Source organism: Rhea pennata, chromosome 5 (genome assembly GCF_028389875.1).
Source record: "Rhea pennata isolate bPtePen1 chromosome 5, bPtePen1.pri, whole genome shotgun sequence".
In the NCBI taxonomy this organism is placed as follows: Eukaryota; Metazoa; Chordata; class Aves; order Rheiformes; family Rheidae; genus Rhea; species Rhea pennata.
Window position 1 is genome coordinate 35,428,799 of NC_084667.1, and position 27,134 is coordinate 35,455,932.

The 27,134-nt window shown below is 36.4% G+C and overlaps 2 protein-coding genes across 2 annotated transcripts in view; one reads left to right on the plus strand and one right to left on the minus strand.

Annotated features, from left to right (window-relative positions):
• The window catches only part of PDE3B (phosphodiesterase 3B), an 89,827-nt gene extending 88,410 nt beyond the window's left edge, over positions 1-1,417 (plus strand). Inside the window, exon 16 of the mRNA XM_062577793.1 lies at positions 330-1,417. Coding sequence (XP_062433777.1) covers positions 330-559 — 230 coding nt within the window. The 3' untranslated portion in view covers positions 560-1,417. The remainder of the gene's footprint in view (positions 1-329) is intronic.
• Positions 1,418-1,559: 142 nt separating this feature from the next.
• On the minus strand, positions 1,560-26,024 carry LOC134141388 (vitamin D 25-hydroxylase). The gene is made up of 6 exons (XM_062577609.1): positions 25,929-26,024; positions 23,361-23,502; positions 21,246-21,878; positions 17,987-18,316; positions 16,623-16,748; positions 1,560-3,619 (listed from the first exon to the last, which is right to left on the minus strand). Exons 1-6 carry the CDS (start codon positions 25,956-25,958, stop codon positions 3,564-3,566), a joined length of 1,317 nt encoding a protein of 438 aa, XP_062433593.1. The 5' UTR covers positions 25,959-26,024; the 3' UTR covers positions 1,560-3,563.
• Positions 26,025-27,134: the final 1,110 nt, after the last annotated feature.

Here is a 27,134-nt window from a genome sequence, read left to right on the forward strand (position 1 = left end):
GGCACATATGGGTTTGCTTTAACAGATCCATACATCGCAATGACGATTGAAAATGTACACTTTAAATATTGTATGTTTTAAGATTATGCTTCATGAACAAATTGTACACTTACAAAATTTTTGTTAATTATAGATTTGCAATTTGAAGTATAAATTTGTACTTTATCCTGTCAATGTTTAAATATTGTGACTGAGTATCTGTCTTATTGGCTGTTCTTCACTCAAAGCTGTGTCTGTTTCACAAAGTAACACTGTCTTTTGTATGTGTAAAATACAATTGTTCTGTTTTGCATTTCAAACTATCAAATATAACATTTACAATTTTACAGAAGCAGAAAGGAAAAAGGGCAGACGACAAATATTTTGCCAACTAATGCACCATCTAAGTGAAAATCACAAAATATGGAAGAAAGTGATTGAAGAAGAGGAAAAAGATAATGCTGAAGGAGCTAAACTGCTGACTGAGATCACATCCTTACCTCAAGCAGATGAAATTCAGGTTATTGAGGAAGCAGATGAAGAAGAAGAGCGACAATTAGGAGAAGAAAAGACAGGTTGAGAAAACTTCAGAGTGGTGTTCAGTATGATGTTAGAAAGTCTATACTCTTTTTTTTTCACTGTGCTGACTTTGGACTGACAGTTTGCATACAGTTGAAAGGCCTTAATACTGTGAGAGGATTCTCTCTATTTTAGTGGAATCCCCCTCCTATGCACTTTCACCACATAGAATATGAAACTTTATTCAAAGGTTGAGTATTGTACACCATGATGCAAAGTTCTTTATGCCTTAGTTGGTATAAAATATCCTGTATAATGCTGCCTTGCCGAGTATGGAACTCTTACTTTCCTTGAGGTACCTGCAATTTTTAAAAACATACAGCGACTTCAGTTACCAAAGTAGCAAGAACTCTTTGCTAACAAGGAAATGTTGGATGCCTCTTAATAATGCTTTGAGTTGTGTATTTCATGTTGTTTTTGAACATGAATAAGAACAAGTCTGTGCATATATGAAACCTTGTTACTGTTGCAGTGCACGCTTGTTGTGGGGTGTCTACTTAGTGCAGCAATGTGCTTAATGTAGTCATCTCTGAGCAACTGTTCAAGGACTGTGACATAAATGCTGAATTCTGGTATGTTTTAAAAAAAGAAAAAGTCCAGGTGCATCTATTCTGATGCTTTTTATTATTGCGCATAATCTGATGTTTTGTTTTTGCAGAAAATATTCAGGTTTGCAGTGGGTGTTTATCATAAATCGTTGAATACAAGGCTGTTGTCACCTATTGCCTTGCTGTTCTGTGGTATAACATTAAAAATTGGTTCAGCTACTTAAAATAAGAGATTTTATTCCATTACTCTTAATGCTATATTTCTTGCCCTTACTCAGGTTACTGTTCAAAAGCAAGTCAACCACATCTTACCTTGCATAAATTTTAGTTGTTAAATTTTGAGGAAATATGATCTTATATTTCATTTTTCTTTGTATGTAAAACTTTAGGAGAATTAAAGATTTTTTCTTTTTAACAAAGAGACAAATTACTGTTTCAAAATGATTAGTGTATTTTATTGTGTCCCACATCTTTTCTTCCATCACAGACATAGCTTATAGTGCCTTCAAGTTAGATATACATGCTAAAACATACATATAGAGAGCAGAATGTGACAATTTCATGTAAGGCCTAACATGAGGATAAACACCACTGTAGTATATTACTTTTATAGATTGTTGAGTTTTTAAATAAGAAACTTTGACAATCCACAAAAATGTATTTTAGGAACATTACCACAGTAGTCCTAATTGGAGGGAGGAGAGAAAAAAAAGTCCATAAATTAGGCTAGAAGTATGTAATCACCTTATACAAGCCACAGTTCATAAATAAAGCTGTTTTAAAAAGTATATTTTTTAACAGTAAACATTTATATGCTGTGGAGTTGAACTAAATAAAAACAAATGCACACATGTGCAAGTTGGAAAATGTATGTTAGCATATTTATGTTTACATTTATGTCAGTTGACTTGAAAAAGAGGTGACATGCCGAGGATAACTTTGTGCATATTGTATTGCACTGTTTTACACCATTGAATTTTTATTCTTCTCGTGACTGGCTAATTTAAATAACTGAAAAGGAATTCCTTTTTTATTTTTCCACTAATAAGCTATTCTTGGATCAATTTAGAAGACCACTGAGACATACTTTGCTGTTGTATACAATCAGTGAAAAATCCCCTTTTGCTGCCATTATTGCTATCACTGCATTTTTTTGTAACACAAGTGTTAAAACCAGACATTTCTGTCAATAATAAAATACTGCACTACTGAAGCTGGCACTTACCAGTCATTCACTTGTACTTTGCATCTGTTTTTTTCCATGTATTTCCCTGATAGATCACTTGAAGACAACAGAAATTATGCTTGTTTGAATATGCTATATTCTCAGCATTTCATGTTTAGCCTACATATCTATGTGTAAAAACACACTTTTAATCCTAGTTAGTTTCATTCTTCCTTTGACTGACAAAAGGATGCAAATGCTTTTAGTATGTGATAGTATTTTACATGATGTTCCATTCTTCCTCATTTAAAGAAATAGTTATTTAAAAGTATTATAAAAAGAGAATAAAAGGTATAAATAATATTTTATCTTTTACTAAAGCATTGGCAGCATTTGAATCTGGTGACAGCATTGCCAGCAACTTTCTTATCTCAAGTGTCCCTTATGTTCTTTAAAATTGGATGAAGTTTTTAAATGAAAAAAACAAGGAACAAACCTAAGTGTTTGTTAAACTATACTACTAGTATATAATTCCAGTTAGATATTTTCAAGTTATAGCTTGCTTTAAAGATATGTTTAATTGTGAATCAGTCCAAAATCTATCTTAAAATGTTTGTTGTTTATGTATACGTAATATGTGACTAATTGTTATTCTTAGAGCAAGGGGGAAAAGAAGGTATAAACGTCATCAAAGATCAGGACATTTTTGCAGAAGCGGAGGCAACTGAAACTGAAGGTGTCAATCATTCAAAAATGGTGAAGGAAGATCATTGTAAGGTTGACTGAGCTGTTGTCAACAATAATATATACCCAGGTAAGGCATATTGTTCTTATTCCATCAGTATGCTCACAATCCACTTCTGATAATAGGCCGTCAAGAAATTACATTAAATTTAAATCTGCGATCACACGTTGATTCACAGCTACCGAGAGATGCTATGGAAAAGCACATTGAAGAACACCTTTAAAATACTCCCTAAAGCCATGCTTGCCAATCATTTTGTCAAGAAGCAGGCTAAATTAGTCTCCGCTAAAGTTTGTGCTGCTACAGCAGACGTCTTTTAGGCCTTTATTCTCAGTCTGAAGTGATGTCTTCAGCACCCTTCCTATAAATGACAGTCCCCCATCTCCTCATTGCCTTCCTTTACAATGTTGGACAGATTAGTTGCTCCCATGCATACAATGGATACAGAACTAGACTACAAAGTTCAGTTTCTGTAAGGGCCCAATTCCTTATATGCGTTCTGGAGACCTCTGGATGTTACGGTACTCACATACGTTGTCAAAAGAAGTTACTTGGATCTTCTTCCCCTGAGTTCTTCCTCCTCAACAAAGTCAGGTGATGAGTCTAAGGTTAAAAATGAAAGAACTGATGCAACATTACTTAAGGAAGTCCAAATTAACAAAGTTTCAGTAAGATATGATTTGCTATATGTATAGAACCATTTCTTCTCTCTAATTCTTGCATTGAATTTTCAGTCTTCTAACAAAAGGGCTATAAAGGAATCACTATCTGTGGAGGAGAGTTCTATCAGGTGACAAAAATAACCAATTCTGAGAAAGAAGTTCTTCACTCTTTTTCAAACTCCTTTCTCTCCTCAAAAGAAAAGGAACGAGTGCTTTCTCACAGGCATTGCGACTGACGGACATGTGACAGTCAAACAGTGGTGCGCACACCCTCTACAGCAGGTGAATCAATAAAAGGAGTCAGCAGAATTCCAAAGCTCACTTCTAGTTCCAGTCACTCCTGGGCAGCCATGATGAGCACCCGGCTCCAGATTCCTTTGCAAGCATATGCAGAATTTGAGGTAATCCAGCCTGGCACTAAAACTTGCAGGGCAAAACTAACCCTCTTGGCCAAAAACATCTGAGAAGATAGAGAGGTATGGAGCCAGAGGTGTATCTTATGCTGGCGAGTCTGAAGCCGGGAATTTCAAAGATTCCTTTGAGGGAGGATTTGCAGTTAAAGGATAGAATAGCTTGAGGGTAAGAGGAAGGAATTTCAGTTTAGCAGATGAGAAATGGGAAAGGAGAAGTAAGCATGGTATATGCATTTTTGTGCACCACGACAGAGTGGCTGTCACTATTGCCAGCTACAGTTCTTGACTACAATCCAACTTGTTAAGATGAATAAGAAGACATACTGCATAGTAAGTAAAATTAAAGGAACCTTAAACTGGTTGCATTAATCCATGCTTTAAAGTACAGAAATAATGGAAAATATAAGCAATTCTAAACCACAAGATAATTTTTTCTGAAAAAAAAAATCTGAAAGGCTGCCCAGTTAATGCCTTCAAGTTTGAATTATATTGATTAATTCTCATCAAATTTATAAATTCTTTATCTGCTTCTGTCAAACATGTTTCATGGATGTTTTTAGATAATTAAGTTTTACAGGTAATGATGACGCAATGGTAGTGACAAGTTCTAGTGCAAGTTTGAGAAAATTGATCTGTGTGGCCAGTAAAAGTTAGATGTTCATGTGGTTATAAAATGTAGAGAAAATAAATACGTGAAGTTGATTAAATGAGGTATAAACAGCATGATCAAAGCAGTGTTTTGTTTTTTCCTCCAGCTTTCCTCAGAATTATGTTCCTGAACAACTTGTTTCTTCTTGTTTGTGTAAAGGCAAATGAGGTAATCAATTACTTTCATTTTTGCAATGAAGAATTTTCCTTTCGACATCTCCTGAAGTGAACCTTTACTTTGTTGTAATAATCATAGAGATGAACCTGGCAAAATAACACAGCTGTTGTCTGTTTCCTATCTAATCTTAATTTAATAGGGCCATGGACAATTAGTCGTCTCATGTCTTCTACTAAATGAGAAAGAACAATGGCTTGTATTTCAAAGAAGACAGGAGAGAAAGCTTGTGGACTAAACTGCTTCAGCATAAATATTCCAGTGTTCTTGAATTCCTAATTGGCAGTGACCCTTTTGGCATAATGCAGGTCTCCCACATCCTTATGAATCCAACTAATGGGTACAGAGCTGTAGCTGAGGAATCTCTCTCAATGTTTTTGTTCTCCATTGTTGCTCTCATTTCTGCAAAACCTTTCTGTCTTGGGTTTATACTAATTTCTGGTTAGTCTCACTTCTGTTGTCTCTAATACTCTAGCATAACTGGCAGTTGTTTGTTTTCTTGGTAATAGCAGTAAGCCAAAGAAAATGGTTCCAGTAAAGAACAAAGTGTTTTTCTTTGGTGCAGAGATTAAAATGTCTGACCAGAAATTAGCTGGCTTTAAACACTATGTTGTAATATATTCAGAACACTGAATAATAGATGCTTAATGTATTTGTGTGATTGACGCTTATTTGGTTCTAAGTGACACTAGAGATGCCCTTTAAAAAGGGTACAACACAACTGGAAAGTTTTGACAGCAGCATTTCTTCTAGAATCTGCACACTGTGAGTCGTCTTTTGATTCTGTGCTGCAAGAGATCGCAGGTCAGAGCAACTAGTGCCTATGACAGTCTCCACTATGATGTGGGTTGTATTGCCTGGCAGAACATTACCATCTGTGAAACTTAAGAGAGTAAAAAATGCGTAAAGAGCAGAAACCTTCTGTTGTGTGCTTTTTATGTGACGTTTTAGAAAAGTAGAAATGTATAACATTAAGCAAATAGAGCCTTTAAATAACAGTACCATAGTATAGTGTTTCAAAAGATTCCTACTATTCACCTTGTGGTTTGTCCATGTTCTGAATATTTTGCCAAAAAAAAAAACCAGATAATGATTCACTTCTGACTCATTTCTCCAGATCAGCAGAATCCTTTGCACCTTGGATGAGATCAAAGTCTACCAATTTCACTTCTTTATGAAACAAAGATTAATGTTTGAGTTAATACGTATATGTTATACCAAAAATTCAAAAAGGTAAGCTTGACATTACATATTACATAGGGGGAGCAGATTGCTTTCTGACTTCTGTCAAACATGCCAGTTAGACATGAAAAGTTGCTCCTATATGTGGTCATTCAAATGGGCCTAGTATGCTGCTCTGCTTTATTATGACAGTGATCTTACTGCTACTGACTAATTTCTGTGGTATTGCACATCTATCTGATGTGTACATTAACTCAGCTTCCTCTCTGTCAGATAAGTGAACTAAGAAGCAGTCTTATTTATTTTTGAGAATGGGTTTTTAATCATATTGTTCTATTCAGCATAAGTAAGGCATTAGCAAGGTACTGTTTCTAGTTTCAGATGTTACACTCAAGGAAAAATATCTGCCAATAAGACAGATTGCAGAATTCCAGTACAGGTCAGTGAGACTGATCAGAAATACAGAAGACATGGCCTAAAGAGAAGGAGAAAGATTAAGTTATTTCAAGTGGATTTTTCTGAGTCTAGAGAAGATGAGTCTCAAGTGAGATACTCTAAAGCTTTAAATACTTAAGTGAAGTAATCAGAATAATGTTTTCAGTGTCCAGGAAGACTGGAAGTAGCAGATTTAGATTACAGGAAGGAAGATGCAGGCTAAACATTGCAAACTGTTCAAGGTTTTAGAGGGTTGTGACTCCCTGGAGTATATTGCCCTGGAGTCTTTTAAAACTAGTTTGACAAACAACTTTCAGAAATTGGTATTGTTGGATCAGATGAGTGAACTTACTGAGATCTTTTTGGGGCCTATTTTTGAAAATACTTCAACTGGAGATGAGATCCTATATGGATCACTTTAAATATCTAGTAAGAAAACACATACAATGGTAGATAATATTCAGATAATATTCAGCACGAATCAGATGTGTCAGCTGCAACAGTTTCAGTCTATACATATAGTTTATTATTTACTGAGTGTGTCAGATGCATCTCCCCAGAAATGGTCTTTTTATTTGCTGAGGCAGAGATCTAGAATTCTTACTGAAAAAAACCAACAATGGTTGAAGCTCAGCCATATTTAAGATTCTGTCTGGTTGTCAGCTTGTGAATAAACGGTAATGCAGTAGTCAAGATGTTAAAAATGATTGTTGAATGTTAATTTGCTAAAGCTTATTATATTTTATTATTTGTCAAGCAATATGTTTCTCTCTTGATTTAAAACAAGTGCATACTGAAGTCCTTGAGAGGTGTTGAATGCTTTTGGAAATCTTGTAATTTATATGCTGAGTGATTAATAGTTTAAATAACCAGGGATTTTTAGGTAAATTTTAACCTTTAGCACTGAGTTTTGTTGCAATAGACAATGAATTAAACTGTTCTTATGGTCTCTTTTCAAACATATAATGGTCTTTTCAGATATAAAAAACTTGAATTTTGTATAGACTGTTTGCCACTCATGATGGTATAAATGGGATATTAAGGTATGTTGCATTTCCCTCTGCCTTCTCACATTAACGTTGTTTAGGCTGTTCAGTCTTTGGGACAAAACTAGTATGTCTTTATACAGCATAAAATACAACAGCACAAGATCTGAAGATGCCTTGAATGAACCTAAAAAGTAAGTTTTGTGGAATTTAGGCATCTAAAAATGCAATTGCATGAACTGCCAAATTTATGTAGGCACAAGAAGGGTCGTAAGTACCTATGTTTTTCCTGGAAAAATCAGGCTGATAAAGTTCTTCTATGGTGCATGCTTATCAGCACTTTTATCTTAATTGAGCTTATCGTGTAAGCTGCAGACAACCAAAGGGTATTTGGACGCCTCTTTAAAGTGGGGTGAATGTAGGGAAAGGAAACTTTAATTATCTTATAGCATCTGGACTTCTCTAAGATGTTTTGTCCATATTGATTCCATTACCTAACTTTCAGTCCTTCCTGGCATGAAACCCCTAACTGGATTCCCTATATTAATGAAGGACATGAGCAACAACTGAGTCTTCACTATTCCTTATCCTCTTATTTTAATGAGGGCCTAAGTGTGTCCATGGGACATAACACATGTATGCTGTTGTCTAAACAAACAGTGGGATTAATATTGTTAAGTATCCTGACAAATCAACTGTAATGTAAAAAGCTTCTTTGTCGTATGCAATTACTTTTCATCCCTTTTGATATGTCATAATATATAAAATAACGAACATTTCTTTTAAGATTTTTATTACTAGCCAAGTCAAGGAAGCCAGCATTTGAAAACAGCAAAGAAGTAAGTAAGTTTATTATGTTTTCTGGAATACTGCCATGGGCTGTTATATATCGCATGCAAAATTTTGGGCAAGCAGCCATCTGCTTTGCTGCAGTCATACCAAACTATTGGATTAGATTGCACATCCCTGGTTTGCTCCATTATTTTAATGGATTTAATCTATTTGGAATGTTACTGTTCAGAAGAATGTCACAAGCATAATGTCTCCAGAAGCCTGGCAGTCTGCCTAAAAGGTGACCACTTTGAGTTTGTGCTCTGCTTTATTATAATGCCATCGACATCAAGAAAGTTGACATGACTTCAAAAATATCTGAGGTGATCTAGAAATGAAAGAAGCTGTTGACTGTTCAAGCTGTATTGCATGAAGAATAGAATAAGGTGTAATATTTCTAGAACAAAAGTTTAATTTGATCTTGATAAGGATTTGAATTATGAGGCCTAGCTAAAAACGAAAACAAACCAAAAAAACCCTCAAACATCTAGCAGCTCTGACCTGAAAAAACATCCATCATTCTCTGATTTATACTGAGAATTCATCTTTCCAAACTTTTATTTAATAGTCCACTGCACTTAGCTGTTATCTTATGTTTTCATCATTCCATCTATCTTATTCAAAGATAAATTCTGATCTGAAATCTTCACTATTATGATTTATTTTCTATTTATCCCTAGTCCTTATGTTTTCCTATTCAATGTGTTGTGACAAAATTTACATCATCCTTTTCCACCACTTTTTCAGGTGGCTTGACTGTTTTTTATTGTTTTTTTTTCTGATATTGCTACTTTTTCAAGTGAATGTGGTATGTTAATGACAACATAATCTGTCTCATTTACTCACTAGTACTTGTACAAACCTTTAGGCTCAATTTAGGCTAATAATATGCATATTATTAGCCTAAAATTTTCATCATTTGCAAACTATCAGAATCTAATTAGTTAGCAAGAAAATGTATCAAGAAAGGCCTGCTTGCTGTGAAAGCTCAGACACCTTTAACACGTGAATAGCTTGTGGAAGTTTGGGTTTGAGGGAGATCAGTTCATTATTTAAACTGATAATTGAGACAGGAGAGACTACTATGACCTAGTTTACTTCTTACACTGAAGGCAATGCAAGTTAGAACTAGAGCACAAGAGAAATATCTGATAATGTGATTTTAAAATTTCTGTCATGGATAGCTTTCCTTACTGCTAGTTATACACCTGATTCCTAGTCTAAAGTAGTCCAAACCATTCACCTGTTTCCTTGTTTAAAGATATTTTATCTTGACTCCTACTTATGTTCTTGTCTACTAACTGCAGAGATCTCTTTTATTAACTTTCTGTTGTCTATAATAGATAGCTGTAGATTGTAATCAAAGTGCTTACTCATGTGTTTGGTAAACAAAGCAAATGAAGTCTTTTAAATGTGTCACTACCCAGTATGTTCTACAGTACATTTCTGTGGTGTATATTCTGGTCAGAGGCTTGAGCCTTCAGTCTACCCAAAAGCTGTTCAATAGTGCTAGTGTTATCATCAAATCTGAAATAGTAAATCATTCTGAAATGGAAGCATATTAGTCTGGACTTGGTCTGGCTTTGATATGATCCCATACTATTTGGTCAGTTCACTAATCAGTAGGAGTATGTGGCAGCTACCCAGGATATGTAGCATAAACATATTCTTAGCCATTCTCATGGCTTTATCAGAATGCTACTCATTTTTCAAATGTTCCTTTAATTATAGACAACAGTATATGGTATTCAAGAAATGCTTGTGCTAGCACCAAATACAGATGTAGTTTCTGAATCCTCACTCAGTAGTCTGTCAAGATGAGCTCTTTTGGCTGCACAATTGAACTAAAGCTCATGTTTAACTAACTATCCACCATGAATCCCGAGCCCTTTTAAGAATTACCTGCTTTTTTTGAATTGACTTCCCTCATCCTATGCCTGTATTCTGTTATTTGCTTGCAGACATCTGAATTTATATTTGAATACATCCAAAAAGGCTAGAGTCCAGAAGAGGGAGACCTTTCTTCTATGTAATGGACCTGGCTAACAAGAAGTCTATCCATCTCACAGAGGGTGACTGTAATGTAAGTGTATGAAATAAATGTAATGAAGTGAATTCTTCCCAGGATTACAATCTACAACTTCTGCAACATTACTAGAAGACAGAATGATCTTCTACAGGAAACTTGCCTGCACCATGATGGTGTCTAAAGAGGTATCACCAAAGCAGATACAGAAAGATCCACATTTAAGTGTTCTGCTTGAGTCCAGTCAGGGGCAAAGAACATTTGGAGAGAGACACCAAATCCCACTGAATACACTAAACTTCTACAGTTTAAAGTCAGTGCACATCAGATCATCCTGTGCAGTTCTGTAATACCAGTTATCCACATTACCTACATTGTAGATGGTGAAATACTCTCCCACTCGGAATACATCAAAGTTTCCTTTGCAAGAGAAAACCTGGTATCGGGAAAAGGAAGATGTGCAGATCTGTTCAGTAATTTAGCTCCAGCAGATACTCATGTCGGTAGGAAAAAAAAACGTGAACTAGGCTACAAGCATTCGTGTTTCAGGTAAGCCAGAGCACTGGTTAAGGGTAGACTGGGTTAATAAGCAGAGAAGCTCTATTAGTGTGCTCACTATACAGCAGGTACCATTAGCCTTTTCTTCCCTTGCTGTCTAATCTGAATCATTCTGCAACAGCATGTGTATCTAAAGCTAACATCAAAAGTTTGCTTTAGACACTACCAGGAGCTGATGTGATATCCTCTGGAGAGCTTTTGTTTCAACAGTCCTTGTGGAAAATGTTTTACAAAGAAATGAGCTCATCTTAAGCATCTACATAGAAAGTTTCCTAGTTTGTCCTTGGCATGGTGAGTAACTTCGGAGGTTTGGACTTGCCAGTAGCACATTATTGAGTAAGCCATGCCTGTTTTCTCAGCATCCACAGAAATTATATAGAGGAGATATTTCTGTTCCTGTTTTTGGCAGCTATCCTCAACATCAAAATTAATGATTTACCAGCTATTTGCCAGTGGCCAGCAGGCTAAAGATGGCATTGCCATGGAGCTGCAGAAGCATTTAAGCAAGGTCTTTGAACTAATGCCAGACTTTGGTCTTGCATGACCTAAATCCTTTTGTGTCTATAGAAAATATATTCATTTTATTCTCTTTAAAAGATTTCTAGGGCTCCTGGATACAGTATTTCTCTTTACCCATACTATACAATGACATACCTGCACAGCAGTATTAGACACTTTCTGGTTAAAAGGAAAATTGTCTTGCAGGTCCAGTTCATATTTCCTGCAATGCTACTCAATCCATGGACTAAGGAGATAACACCTTCCAGTCTTATTTTTAGCTCATATGTAACTACTGACCTAAAAATGGAGCAAATTTTGCTCCTTTCCATCCCCGATTCTGTACAGAATTAAAAATTACCGTAATTCTATGATATATTTACTTTAAGAGTGAAATAAGTAGACTCTAAATTGCAATCCAAAATAGCACCTTGTCTGCTATAGATACAGTGATTTTTACCAATGGCTCACTTGGTACTTAGTTTGAAAAATTCTGTTGATTCAATCCAGAAACATCATCCAAAAAACTGTAATTATTTTTTCAGATAAACCACTTACTAACACTTCAGAATGTTTTGTAAATAGTTGTGAAAATTAGAACATACTGGGTATTTGCTTTTAGTCTCTTACATTCTTCTCTATTTCCTTTTTTTAATTTTCATTTTCCAGATTATATGACTGAACCTCTAGACAGTTGTTAGCTTCCAGTTAAAACATTACTCACGTGAGAGTTAAAATAGATATTACATTTTAATAAGTAGCTATAATGTTCTCACCTTCCCCAGTTTCTATTTCATCATTCCCTTATTAAGAGAAATTGAGAACTATGACTTAAGAGATTGTTCACTGAAAAGCTATGTAGATATGTCCTGGCATACAGTCTGAGTTAGCTGAACTATTTGTAGTGTGTATTCGCAAACTAACAAATAAGCATTATTATGATCCCCTAGGTCATTCTCTCATTACACATTATGGATATATATGAAGATTCCATCTCAGTGGATTAAATTGAATTATTTTCAGAGAAACAGTAATGCTTGTCGAACTTTTGTGAAATCTCAGTCCATAGAGTTAATTTCTGAAGACAAAAATTCAGGAAGGTTCCTGAATTTATTAGATTCACAGTAAGCTTATATTCACCAATATCACAGAAACTAGTGGAAGTTCAGGAAACAGAGAATTAGAATTTCTTCGGCATTCTTTAAGTGTTGGCCATGGTGGGGTTCTAGTGTTCTCTTTTCAGTTTTTGGGAAGGCTGACTTCCTTGGCCAAGACTGTTAACCCAACGCTTCAGTTTAAGGATAGTTTTGGAGAGGAGGACTGAGACACTTTGGTACCTGCTGCAGTTCTTGCACCAGAGTTAGGAAAGGAATCTCCCAGCAGATGCAAGATGTTTTGCCCTAGGCCTTAAACCTGGCATTGAGTATAGGTAATTTCTCAGACTTTGTGTCTGAGAAACAGAGCAGGAAACTTTCTTATGGGACAGAAATGGCACAAAAGAGCAGGACCATTTCTGAAGTACCTAGTTTAAAGCAGATGTACAAAACCATAACCAAGATGGAAAAAATGGATGCAAGAGAAACAGTAAACTATATTGAGGAATGCACAGAAAATAAACTAACAGGGGTTTACATATCTATCAATACTAAAACCTCACATCATTTCCCAAATTGATTATACATTTATATAGCATTAAGTAGGAAAAGAATGAAATAAAACTAAACAGTGCTTCATATAAACTAGCTAGCTGTGTTACAGCAGCTTATAATTGCCTACTGGTACTAACTATAGTTGGCTGTGGAGATCTTTGAATGGTAAATAGAAGGGAATAAACTAATGGAATGGTGAGTTGTGTATAAACTCTCTAACTAACAATGTCTGTAATTGCCCTCAGAAAAGACAACTAGTTATAACTCAAGGACAAATTAAAAGAATTAACTAAGTAAAGAATATAAATTCAGGTCTTAATCCTAAAATTCATATTCCTGTGAGCAGACTGCACAATCTAGTCAGCATTTACAAACACTGAACAAGATAGAAAAATAACACAAAGAAGACTACAGTAATCTTACAGAAACAGAAATAAGCTGAAGTGAACAAGCTGGGGAAAAAAAAAAAAAAAAAAGGAAGATTGCCATGGAGTCATGGATTAACACAGGGGTTGAGAGCAGCTCAGGTGAACTGAATACATATTCCTAGCTAAACTGACAGCAAAGAAGCCCTTTCCTGCATTTGGGTGCATCAGCAGAGTTACAGAGAAGGTATCTGAGAGTTTCTTCTTTTTGGTTATCATCATGAATTCAAAGAGCTAATTATGCAAAAATGAGAAGTCTATAAATGCTAGGGAAGTGAAATTTAGGAAAGTTGTCAAACCATGAGCCCAATACATGTCATTACTAGGAAAAAATGAGAGGTTACAACTTAAAGAAATCTTTCCATCAGTATCTGGATGTATTGTCTTAGTCCAATACTCCTGCAAACAGGAACAATTTGACCTTGATGCAGGTATTAACTACATTACTTAATGTCTTTTTCATCTTTAAGTTCTATGACAAGAAAAAGCTATGACTGACTAATAAACCAATCTAGCTTTGCAGGGAAGCATAAGCAGCTATGCTATATATAACAAATAGAGGGAAAGATAGAATAGTAATGAATTTAAACTTTGAGCTATGAAATACAGCAAACTAACAGTGGAATAAAAGTGACAAACAAAATCTATGGTTAGCAGAGTTGAAAGATAAGGAGTTATTAAAGCATACAAACATTTAAGCATACTACGAAAATAACAAACCAACAAAAATGCAGCACAAAGAAACCCCTTTCAATGATACCAATCCATTCTTTAATGGGATTCACAGAGATTTTTAGAATGCAATAACACCAGCAAAAATGCTGAAAAGATGAACTATTCAATGCATGCTTATTCTGTATTTGGGCAAAAATCCAACCAGTGAATTTCTATCACACAATGAATACTTTAGTCACAAAAGGATGTTAAATAGCAGCCATTTATGCTAGATATTTCAGATTTAGAAAATTTTCACTGGGAAATTCTGAAGAACTGGCTGGCTGATGAGGTCTGTAGGCTACCGAAGTTATTACTAAAAAACCCTGATATGATGGAGAAATTCCAGAGGACTGGAAACAGCTAATATGTCAATATTTTAAATGGTTTAACTGGATCATTAGTATAATTCTATGTCAGTCATATCTTAGGAAAAATAATGAGGAAAACTGATACAGAATGAAACTTGTGTAGTATAACAAGTTGATATAGGCTTATAGGAAAGACAGTTGTCAAGTGTATTTGCTTAATGAGAGTGTAAGCTGGCATATAATGGCAAAAGTTTGAATTGATATTCTAAGGCTTTTATAAGGCATTTTGATTTAGAAACTAGAATGACAAAATCAATATAGTTCTCATTAAATGAATTAAAGATTGGGAAGAGTTATATCTCAATATACATCAGCAAAATGGAATTATCACTAGTCAGGTGTGTTTTGTGCTTAGCACTACAAGAATAGGTTCTTGGGTTCTTGGTGCACGTGCACGTTCTCTTGCTCTATTTTTTTCTTTCCTTTAATTGAGATTTATTTCAAAATGTCTTAAATTAAGGATATCCTAGACTTCTTGTTACCCAGGGGGCAAACTTAGATACTTACAAAGTCCTGGCTGTCCAATCTAAGAGTAGGTGGGATATGGGAAGAAGTGTATGCTGAATTATGTACCTAATTTCTGCAGATTCCACAATTTTTACATTAATATTCCTCAAGCCCCCGACATGTGCTCATGCAGATAGCCAGCAGAGTTGCAATCCTGACAGCACCGAGAATCTCAGCAGCTGTCTCACTCCTGCACCCCACTGTCTGCCACACTCTTAGGAGTGGTTCATTCACAACTTTTCATGGAGTGCCCAATGCACAGCTATCATCGTTGTATCCTTCCTCTCCTCTCCTTTTTGAATTTTGTCTGTTTTGTTACCAGAAAGCAGTTCTTCAGCAAGAGCAGTAGGCAGCATATCTCCTTCAGAGCAGCCAGAAATAGGGGTTTGAGATGCTCTGTGGGACATGCAAGTCTGACTACCACCAGACAGAGAAAATAATTTAAACTGGACTTGCGGCTTTGTTCTGTCATTAGGTTATTATGTGGAATGATATTAGCTTCACTTGATCCTTCTCTTTTGCAGTTTCAAAACAAAGGAAATATTTCTGCTCAGTGTCAGCAGAAAATGTCACATTTCTGCCTTCAGAAAAAGGTTCCAGGCCCAGAGTGGTTGAAGATTTTCTGTTTGCAGCTCCAAGTCTAAGCATACGCTGTGTAAACAGCAAGGCCTGATATTTGGCCCTGTCCTTAAGTAACTGTTTGCTCAGCGCAGGTTTTGTTCTGAACCTTGTTCTGAGGTCCCACTTTTCTCCATACAGTAGGGACTTGCATACCATTTTCAGAGTTTCTGGTGAAAATGAAAATGACCAACTGGAAAAATGAAAAGATGAACTGGTAAGTTGAAGAAAATGAAAAACCAACTTGGAAAGAAAAATGAAAAAAAATGAAGACCAACTGGAAAGATGAGGCAAGACAAGGCTTGAATTGAGAAATCATTTGTCAAGACTGGAAAAGATACAGTTAGGTAATTCTTAGTTACAGAAATTTAAATAGGTATCTTTAAAACTTTTTTACTTATGTATATTCAATGGATATAAAGAACAGCTTAGCTGAAATAATTTATGTGGGATTTTCACAGATGAGTCCAAGTATAAAAATTCTGAGCCATATTCTCTCTATTTATAAAAATATGCTTCCAAAGTAAAAATGGCTTGCTAAGTACATGTTTAAAACCAGAATCAGACATTAGATTCAGAAAAGACTGAAGGAGTGAAAACATCAACTTTAAACATAGGACATGTTTTACATTTTTAGTTGAAGTGTGAGGTTTTTTTTGTTTTTTTGTTTTTTTTTTTTGGTGAAAGCCAAGTAAATAAAACCCACAAACTTAGGCACAAATAGACAGAATTTATCTGCAAGCCCTTAGAATTCTTGCTGTTCTGACAAGAAAACATCTAAAAATAGAAATCAATGTCGATCCTCCGTGGCTACAACTTCAAGCATTTTACACCACCTCACAATCTAGACCCTTCTCTTCACCGTCTTTCAGCACAGATCAGGTATGGCTGTGGTTGTAATGTCATACCTAATTTTGGTTTGAGATCTGGAATCAAACCATGAGGAAAACGCAGGTGAAACTGTTGAAGTAATGAAGTGAAAAACAAAAACATTTCCATTCGGGCTAGTTGTTCTCCAAGACAGTGTCGTCTTCCTGGATTGAAAAAAAGTATTTGAAAAGATGGTTTTAAAATTATTTAATTAGATTTTCACTCATATTATGAATGAAAATAGTCATTTCTGTTCTAAGAGGAACTCTTTGAATTTGATTTTGGTATCCTGTAAGAAAGGATAGATGGCACTTTATGGCAAGAAATGCATTTCAGAAAATTGGTAGTTTTCACTACATGAATACTGTTGAAGGTAATCCTGTCAAATGTATTTAGATAAGCTATTTACCATTTTATCCTGTCTTGAAGTGCCACTCTAGAGAGAAAATGTTTTAAACAAATGATACTGAATTTCTGTCTTTGTCCTCTACTATCTTCTTAATTATACCTGCTGCCAATCACTATTACTTGACATAATAAGTAGAAAGATATGAAACAGGTCTGGATAATGCCTTGAAATGTTTGTTCTCACTTCATGCATGACCAGTTGCGGGGGGTAAAGGTGTTTGTGGAAGAAACAGATTAATGGATAACAAAATCTGGAACAGGTAAGGTAAAAAGCAGCTTAATAAAAATACATGGAATCACGTGTGAATACATGGAATCACATCCTAATTTAGAAGTTATGCATCTAGTCTAACGGAATTGTTTTGGCTCCTCTTAAAATTTGGAGAAAGAGTATCCCTGATAGGTTAACTAAGTCATCCTGTAGACAAGGCTATGTCTTTCCACTGATTGTAGAGGTAGCCCAAAACCTAATGTTTAGGTAACTAAAAATACATGAAATAGATTCCCATCCCTTATAAGCATCCAAATACAGATCCATAAAGATGATTTAGGACCATCAGAATACTTCCTCAAGTCAAGGCAGTGCTATATACTAACTCTGAAGCTAGTTCTGAATAATATCTGCAATTTCTGGTGCTGATCTGAGTACTGAAATTTGAAAACTTGTTATGTAAATCATGTGTACATAGTAACTTCAGCAGAAAGGACTATGCATATTAATTACAAAACAAATATCACTTATTTACCACAATAATATGAAATGTCTAAAACCCTTAGATAAAGAGATAGTGTTGTCTTTTTTATTATTTTACATAACAAAATCCTCATCTATATAAAAGATAATATTAAGCTTTATATTGAATATAGTTTTAAAACAGCTATTAGAACTGTGGATATTACATATCGTGCTGTCCATTCCTGATCTATTGCCATCACTTACATGTTGTACATTTCTAGATTTCTGACAAAGAATAATGGAAGGAATCACTCTTACCTAGTGAAAAAGGAACAAATGCATCTTTCTTGATAAACTGCCCACTGCTGTCCAAAAACCTCTCAGGAAAAAACACTTCTGGGTTGCTCCAGTATTTTTCATCAAAATGAACAGAGTAAAGGTTTGTAATGACTGTAGTGCCTTCAGGAATAGAATAACCACGCACAACAGTATCTTTAGAAGTTGCATGAAAAATACCTAGTGGAACTATATTACAGAATCTTAGAACTTCATGTAGAACTGCCTCAGTGTATGGCATTTTGCATTTCTCTTCTAAAGTAGGCATTTTGTGTGGACCGATGACTAAATCGATTTCTTTTTGAACTTGTCCTGTTAGGAAAAGGAAGAAAAACATCTGTTTATTGTATAATAGTTTAACTAAAAAAAAAAGAGATATAAAATATATACTTTTAAAAGAATACTGAAACATGAAATATCTTATACAACATGAAATATCTTATACAACAATATAGTACCTTATAAACTCTTAAATTCAGATTCTGTTTTCCTCATCCTGCTACTAGGAATTCCTACTAGCATATACACCAGTTATCTTCATTTCAAATTTAATTATTTTCAATATGATGCCTTAATATACTTTACTTTTTTTTTTTCTGGAACTCTTCAAAACTAAGAGAGCAAGCATGAGACTGCAAAGACAAAGTACATCAAATATGTAAGTGGGCATAGATAATTCTGAAATAAGTCACTTAAACATTCCCTTGTTTAATTCTGCCAGGATTCTTTAGAATTTTACAGTATAAAATCATGCATTCTTAAACTGAAATATCTGGTAACAATAAAGAGGGTAAGAGGGACAGCAGTAGTTAGCATCTAAATTTTAACTGTAAAAGAACAAAATATAATATTAAAATATTCTTTAAGGTTTTTTTTAAATAATTTCACAGGCTATTTAAATAATCTCATATGGATTCAAACCTCTTTCTTTTCTTCTGATACACTTTGTTGAAACTGTCAAACAGCCTTTAATTAATATAAGGTTAGATTTTTATACTTCCTGTGGGTTCAATAATGAAAAGCTGGGCAATGACAGAGAAATTATAGCAGAATCACCAGGTTCTTTAATTTGAAGTTAATGTATTTTGTATCAGAATAAAGAGACAAGAAGCAGCTTAGTGAAAGTATGTTTTGTAATTTAGTCATGTATCAGTGTATATTACGATACTTGGATGAAGAAAGTCTAAATAAATGAAACATATTGGTAATTTTTATTTTTACCCAGATGAACTGATTTTGAATCCTGATTCAGAAAGTTACGCTGCAAAATCTGAGATTGGAAGATGATTTTAGGTGAGTGGATCTTTGTGAAACTGGCCAATGTTTAAGAGATACAAAACTAGAGTTTTCTTGATCTCCATTCAAAAATACTATCGTGGTCAGAATAGAAAAGGAGTAAGGATGTTCTTGTTTTAAGATCTGAATGTTGTTTGTGAGGCATGACAGACTGATTTAGATCAGCAGGTCAGAAACTTTGATTTAACTGAACTTTTTTGCATTTAAGTTTCTTATACGTATGTAAAGAAGACATATACCCTTTTAACTAATTATGGCACTTAACAAGGAGATGCATTAACAAAAATATGGAGCATGTATATATGCATCCTGAAGCTTAAGTAATCAGATTCTAAATTTTTCATTTTATTACATTAAATTTTTCTTTTTTGATAGCTTATTATATTGTGTTAAGCATATAGATGAATCAGTGAAGCTCAGAAGTATTTAATTTTTTAAAAATCCATTTGTTGTAACCCATCTTAAATGTGCTGACTGGTTAAAAATAGCAAAAGCAGTTTTAAGCTTCCACAAAAAATGATCAGTTGTACTTAGCGAACTGAAGCTAGTTACTTCTTTCATATGTTCTTCAACATTTCTAGAACTAACATTTAAAATCCTGTCATATAAAATCCTGTTAGACTTGCTTTTAATTGTAGGCCAGAAGAAGAAAGTTTTTCTGTTTTTTAATCTCTAATTAGTTTCATTCTGTTGAATGAATTAATCATCTAACTGGAAAAGATGAAATAAAAAAATATGTGAGAAGTTAGGGCTATCAGAAGATATTTGAGCAAACTTTGGCTCTACTTGCTCAGCCAAATATTTTAACCAGTATTTGAACCAGTTTGGTGGACTTAAAATAAGTGATTAAAAAAAAAATCCTCATCAATTTTTTTTATTTAATCCAAATGATTTGTATTGCTCCTAGTGTGTCAGGTCTTAACATATGTAATTAGCATCACATATTTTAATTTTCAATCTTTATTTTTTAAAGCTGTATTTAACTAAAGTGTTAATACAAAAATTGACCTTGAATTTTAAAAGAGTAACTGTTTATTACCCATCCATTTTAAATTAAAAATTTTTCTAACTGAGAAAATTAGAAGGCACAAAGGCATACACTTATTACCATAAGAAGAAAATGTAATGAGTCATATGTAATATCTGCTTCTCATGCAGCACTTGATCTCAAGAGCATTATAGCCGTGGGTAGTGTTGTAATCCCCATTCTACAGATGACGAAACTGATACTAGAGCACCATTATTTGGTTAAACAACAATTTTCCAAGCCTTAATGTTTGAGTTAGTTTGTTTTTCTCCAAAAACTGAAAATCCTTAGTTGAGCTAAGCAGTGATAAGATTTTGATGAGAAAAGCAAAGTGTGGGCAGTGAAACAAAAAGCATGACTGTCTGCCTCTAAATTCCAAATTTTTGCATTAAATGTCTGGGCTGGCATCCATATGGCTACCTCACTTTGGAATGAGTCTAACACATCTTTTAATTTTTAAATGCTATTTTCCAAAAGTATAAAAATCTCTATAGGTCTATTGTGAATTTAGGCTCTTAAGGATAAAGAGAAATTTTACCCAAGCAACTTAGCCGAAACTTGATTTACGTAACTTTTGCTGATGATTTGTGTGTCTGCCAACAATAGTATGCATCGTACCACTAAACTTACATATTTTAGGATAAATTCTTTATTTTGAAAAACTTTTAAAGCTTCATAAAAATTTATTCACAAAACAATATACTAAAATATTGTGTTTATACTTAGTATCTCCTTCATCTGCAGATAAAATAAACTTTTCACTTATGCCCATAATATATTTAGAAAATGGATTAATATGTACAAACCTTTCTTTTTGGTTAGGACTATAGATAAGCACTCCAAATTACTGTTTTGAAAAAGCACTTTAAATTTGCAATAGGAAAGTGTATCAGTTCCTCAGAATGTCAAAAACCTTACCTTGAATGTTTGGATATAGAGCCATAAATAACACTGCCCATCTTAAAACATTTGTTGTGGTTTCTGTCCCAGCTATGATGAGTTCCCCAACAGAGAAAATTAAGTTTTCTGTTGAATATGTAGATTCTGGATCATTTTCATTGCAATCCATCTCATCTAAATATGCATCTACAAAATGTCGAGGTGATCGAGGCTTCCTATTTTCAGAGACACGTTCAATAAGATCACGAAGAAAGTCATAGACTTCTGCTGCATTTTTAAACAGCTGCTGGTGTTTCCCAAATGGCAAGAAACCAATCCAAGGAAAAGCATTATATAAAAATACAGAAGCACTAGCAGCTAATTCAACATTTTCACTAAAGATCTCAATCATGTGCTGAAATTCAGTATCTTCATATGTAAAACGTTCTCCGAAAATAATCAAGTTAGTAATATTTGAAACGGCATTTGTTATCAAGTGCTTGAGATCAAATGGCTTGCCTTTGTATGTATCAATGGCATCAAGAAAAAACATAGATTCTTCTGAAATTTTGTGTTCAAAGGACCTTTGACCATATCCAAAAATTCGAAAGGTATTTACGGCTAATTTGCGATGTTCTGTCCATCCTCTGCCATATTTACTGTTCAGTAAGCCTGAAAAAATATTTTGACACAGTATTTTATGCAACTCTATTTTTCTCTCATAAGAAAATAAAACTATTTAAGGTATCAGTCCACTCTAAAGGTAAATTATAAATTACAAATGATAGCATGATGCCTGGAAGAACCACTAAGTGATTGATTATATAAATGATCTTTCTGTCTCAAAGCTGAATTGTTTACCTATACTACTCCTGACATACATTTGCCTAACCTGTCCTAGTAGAGTAATAGATTCTGTACCTTTGTGTAAAGACAAATCAGATCAATTTGGACTCATTTCATCTAGATGAAAATTGGATCCAAGATAGAACAGTCGCTAAGGATACCTCCACACAACTACATGCAGCATGACTGTAACATGAGCAGGTACATCAAGAGTATTGTGTATCCGTAAAGAAATGAAAGCATTTTAGTAATCAAAACTCAATCTCTCCTCAAATCTCTCTTTGTGTCTCTAGGACACAAAGTGTATACTGTGGCTGTTACCATGTGCTGAAGCTCATGTTTCCCTTTCTTCACTGTTCTTACGTAGTGATTACTCAAAAATACATCTGATAAACACAAGTTAAGGAATGAAATCTTCTGTAATATAAAATGACCTATTAAACTTGAATTCAAGAATTAGTCCAGGATAAAGATAGCTAAATTAATTAAGCAGTTTAAGAAAAGTAAATGGATGGATATTGAACATACAAAGGAAAGCTCTGTTACAATATGCGTTCCAAACTGGAGACAGGTGCAACTTTGGAGTTTCGGCTGAAAGCTTTATAGCACAAAGTAAAACAGGTAGCGCAACAGAGATGCTACAATGCCAAGCATAAAAGGTAGAAAACAAAGAGCAAAAGTAACCATGGAGGAATACTGAACTATTGAACTACAAAAATTTAGTTTGAGCTGTAAGCCCTGAAATTCCTCCAATTCATGAAATTCCCCATCCAAACGATTTTGGAAGTTAAAGGCTCATCCAATGCAGATCTTTTTAATAAGAAGGCTACAGAAAGCAAATCTGGCAACTCATGAGGACTGAATCTATACAGAAGGCAAGACTAGATGCAAAAGAAAATGTTACTCGAAGTTTACACTGAACAATTGGAATAATCTAGTAAGAGGTGATTAAGTGTAGCTATTTCAGAAGATGCTTTCACTGATCACAGCCAAAAAAATAACTAACAGATGCTTCAAAGTTAATTGATCACCAGGAACAGAGAGGCCCATCAATTCCCACTAATTTGTGTCTGTGGGGGGGAATTTTGAGGCAAAGAATTACACATCTCTTGCTATGGACAGCAGTCCAAGTGTGACAATTCTTTTCAGAATTCAGAAGAATCTTTTAATATCTTTAAAGAAGCATCAAATATTTTATGCAAGGACATAAGGAAGTAGAGAAAATATATAAAGCAAGTGTTTCATGTGATCATAAACCCATCTATGGGGCAAAAAATACATTTTTGTATTTAAGACAGTAGCACTTACCTCCCATGTTTGTCAGCTTCTTAAACAAAGGAAGAGATGGCCTATCTGCAAAAATTTCACTTTGATGGACAAGGCATTCTTTTACTGCATCGTATCCATTCAGTACGATAGCAGATATACCTCCAAGATCAAGACTGAAAATCTTTGTGGGGGGAAAAACAAATAATGAGGATTGTAAAGTGTTATGACAAGTAAATCTCAAGACCAAATAATGAAAACAAGTAACGAAAAGGTGGAACAACACTAAACATTCATGCAAAATACAGATTTTAATAAACTTCAGTACAGCATACAGATAACTAGAGGTTCCACTAGTAATCTAACTGTGGCATCATAGAGTCTATTGTGAGATAATTTATCAAAATTTGTCAAATATAATTTGTCAAAAGAGGTAGTAAATTAGCCCACACTACGTTCTGTGTTTTGCAATGCAACTACAGTGGCCAGCTCTCCAAAATAAGGAATGAGGATGCTTTCATATATCACTAAAAAAATGTGATTTGCTACCACAATGCACCTATATCAGAAAAATGCATTTTCCCCTAACATTAATAGATATGCTATACTGTTTTCTTTTTAATATATAGAGCTAGAAATAAAATGCTTTAATTGTCTACTTTTCTAATTTGCTGGGACCGTCTCTACAGGGGGAAGGAAAGTTTCACTGCCATATCTGCTCCTCCTCTCTTCCTTATTAAATGTAAATTCCAATGGCTTCATGTGGTTAAGGGCAGCATGACTGAAGCCACACGTTCATATCATGAAGAGTTCTAAAATGTCATGTAGTAATGGCAGACACAGAAGTGGTGTCAGTTGTGAAAACAAGCTCCATCGAGTCCCTCTGATCTCTGAAACCGGACAGAATCACCAGACAGACATGAGAGCTGTGGTGACAGCCACCAAATGCTAGCAGAGCCCCACTAGTCCCACCTCCTATTTCCAAAAGTGGCCAGCATTAGATGCTTTGGAGAAAGATCCAATAAATCCTGCAGAAGGCACATACAGGATAAACAAAATGAAAATACTATCCTAAGTTCTAAAAATTAAAAATTATCCTAAACTCTGAGGACTGAAATTCTATATCCTTCTCATATTTTTTTAACATTATAATGTTGATATTTTTATTTATACAAATTACAAATTTTCTTGTTCTCAGAGCAGTTTATCTCCACTATGTGAAGAATTTTTTTTTCTAATTTTGCATTCTGTGAAAACTATTTCCTTTCAGCAAGTTTTTTTCACTATTATCATTGTTCTGTTCCTTTTATTGTGTGACAAGAATAAACTCCTGATATTTCTCCAGACTATTTGTGATTTTTGTATACTTTGATCTAGCTTATTTCTCTTTCTTCCTATATTATTTAATACTCTTTTTGAAAATCTCTTTGTTGTATTTTTCCAGAGCCCCTAATATCCAGATCGGCCTTCTTCAAGTTTCCTGAACCTCTGCAGGCTCCTTTCTGCCAGGAGATGGACAGAACTGCTCACAGCATTCCAGGCAAGTAGGAAACTTAATTTATTTGATGATATATTTTTCGTCCTATTTCTGTACTATACATCCTAATATTTTGCTTGAAACACTTTTTTCTATTGCAAAAACAAAAGGAAATGAATTAAAAGATAACCCTATCCTTTTATTTCCCCTATTTAGCATGCTTTTAAGTCATACGCTTTGCTTCCCATTCATGACAAAACTAAGATTACTCTTTTTGTAGCTTTCATAAATGATCTGGACAAAACTTTTTGAAAGATTTGTTCCACCAACTGTCTTTTTGCTTGTTAGGTGTCATAGTTGAGTGACTCTAGCGGTCTGAAAGACATGGTTTTCTTGACAAACTTTTTTTGCGGGACGCCAAGTTCACTCTTTCGTGGACTGGACCCCCAGTGAGAATCCTTCCAAGTAAAACCACTGCGCAGGGGGTTGTAAATAATCTGGAGATGCACCCGTACCGGCATGCTGAAGACACGTGGGCTGCCTGGCCAGCTGCCACCAAGAAGTGTGGGTACACCTACGTACACACTCACAAGTGCTGAAACCTGCCTGCCTTTCTCCTGCTGGGAGATCCAGTTTGGGTTCAGCTCTCATGAAACTCGTAAGGATATATCTGATGCTTGAAGCTGACTGAGGAATTCAGAAGATATTTGGGGAGGTTCACAGACAGCATCATTGCTTAAGTCTTTTCTCTAACAGAGACCAAAAGTAACTGTAAGAAAAGAAATGTCTGGTGTATGAGGAAGTATGAAATGGAAAAAATGGAAAAAATCCCTTTTCAGGGACAGATGCCAATTCACTGTTTATGAGTATCCCGGGCTACTGCACCGTTCAAGCGCCCCCGTTCGTTCCTGCCGTGCCCGTTGTGCTAACGCCGAGGCCTTTTTGCCTCCTGGGGGAAAGTCGCGCCGGCGGCAGCAGGATGCGAGCGCGGCGCCGGCGGGGCGGGTTCCCCCGGCGCGGCCGGGCCCGCCCGGCGGGGCGCCGCCGCCGCGGAGCCGAAACCGCCGCCGGCACCGCCCCGCGCCTGCCCCCCGCGGCCGCCCCGGCCCGGCCCGGCCCGCAGCCGCCGCTACCTGCCCGTGGATCTGGCTCTGCCGCCGCATGTAGACGTGCGGCTGCTCCGCGCCCAGGGCGTGGATGTTGCCGATGAGCGGCAGCCCCGCGGGGCCGGGGGGAAAGCCGGGCGGCCGCCGCTGCTTCAGCAGCTGCCGCACCACCAGCGCCGCCAGCAGCAGCAGCAGCAGCGGCGGCAGCAGCAGCAGGAGGCAGGTGCCGCCGCCCCCCGCCGCCGCCGCGGCCGGGCCGCCCGCCGCCGCCGGCCGCATGGCCCCGAGCCGCGGCCGCGCCGCTTCCTCCTGCCGCCCCACTCCGCCGCGCCGCGCCGGCCCGGCCCAGCCCCCGCGCTCATTGGGCGGTGGCCGCACGGGCCGCGCGCTCATTGGCCGCGGGCGGCGCCGCCCCGCCCCGCCGCGGCGCGGGGCGCGGCAGAGGCGCTCCCGCCCGCGGGCGGCGCGGGGGCCCGCGGGGGCCGCCCGGCGGCGGCAGCCCTGCCCGCGGCCGAGCGCCCCGGCGGCCACCCGGCCCCGGCCTCGCCCGGGGCGCCTCTGCCCCCCGCGCCGCCGCCGCCTCTGCGAGCAGCGGGGAGACCGCAGGGCAGGCGCTGCCGCAGCAGCGGCGTGAAGCCTCCGGAAAGAGGACTTGAGCAGCTCTAGGGACGCGGTCGCTTACTGACAGAGCCACGGGGAGAGCAATCCCGCTCTGCAGCGTATCGCCTTACGAAAAGAGCGTAAACATGCTCCTTTGCTTCTGCTTATGCTGTTTTTCTATTCCATTACTGCTATTTTACAAAGATTTTTAGGCGTAATAGAAGCATCCTTGCCCTATTAAGATCATGTGTTTTCTGCTGGAGGTTTCTGTTGAATTATTCTTAGCATCTTTATACAGGCCGGTAAACAGGTTGCTAGAATTTGAACATGTAACGAACTTACACTGATAAGTATCATTAATAACTCAACTGATTAAAAGGGACTACATTATTTGAGTATCTAACTACTGAATACTTAATTCTCAGCACAGTTCTGTGATGGGATATTCAGCTTTGAATATGGTGATACTGAGCTGAGGGTACACAGCACACAAGTTGAGGAGGACACCAGATGTTGCTCAGGAGGCAGGTGATGGAGAAACCAAAGGCAGTGAAGGCCATCAGAGCTCAGAGAAGAGGTAAGAGCTGTGGCTGGAACAGAGAACAGGGCGGGGAGCTGGGAAATGACAAGGTA

Bases quoted from the DNA above. Each gene is read 5' to 3' on its own strand.
- LOC134141388 (XM_062577609.1), bottom strand. From the start codon at position 25,958: ATGCGGCGGCAGAGCCAGATCCACGGGCAG. The intron at 23,503-25,928 runs GTAGCGGCGGCT...CCCCCCACAAAG, and splicing joins AGAGCCAGATCCACGGGCAG to ATTTTCAGTCTTGATCTTGG. The intron at 3,620-16,622 runs GTATGACATTAC...TTTTAACCTTAG, and splicing joins AGATCTCAAACCAAAATTAG to ACTCATCACCTGACTTTGTT.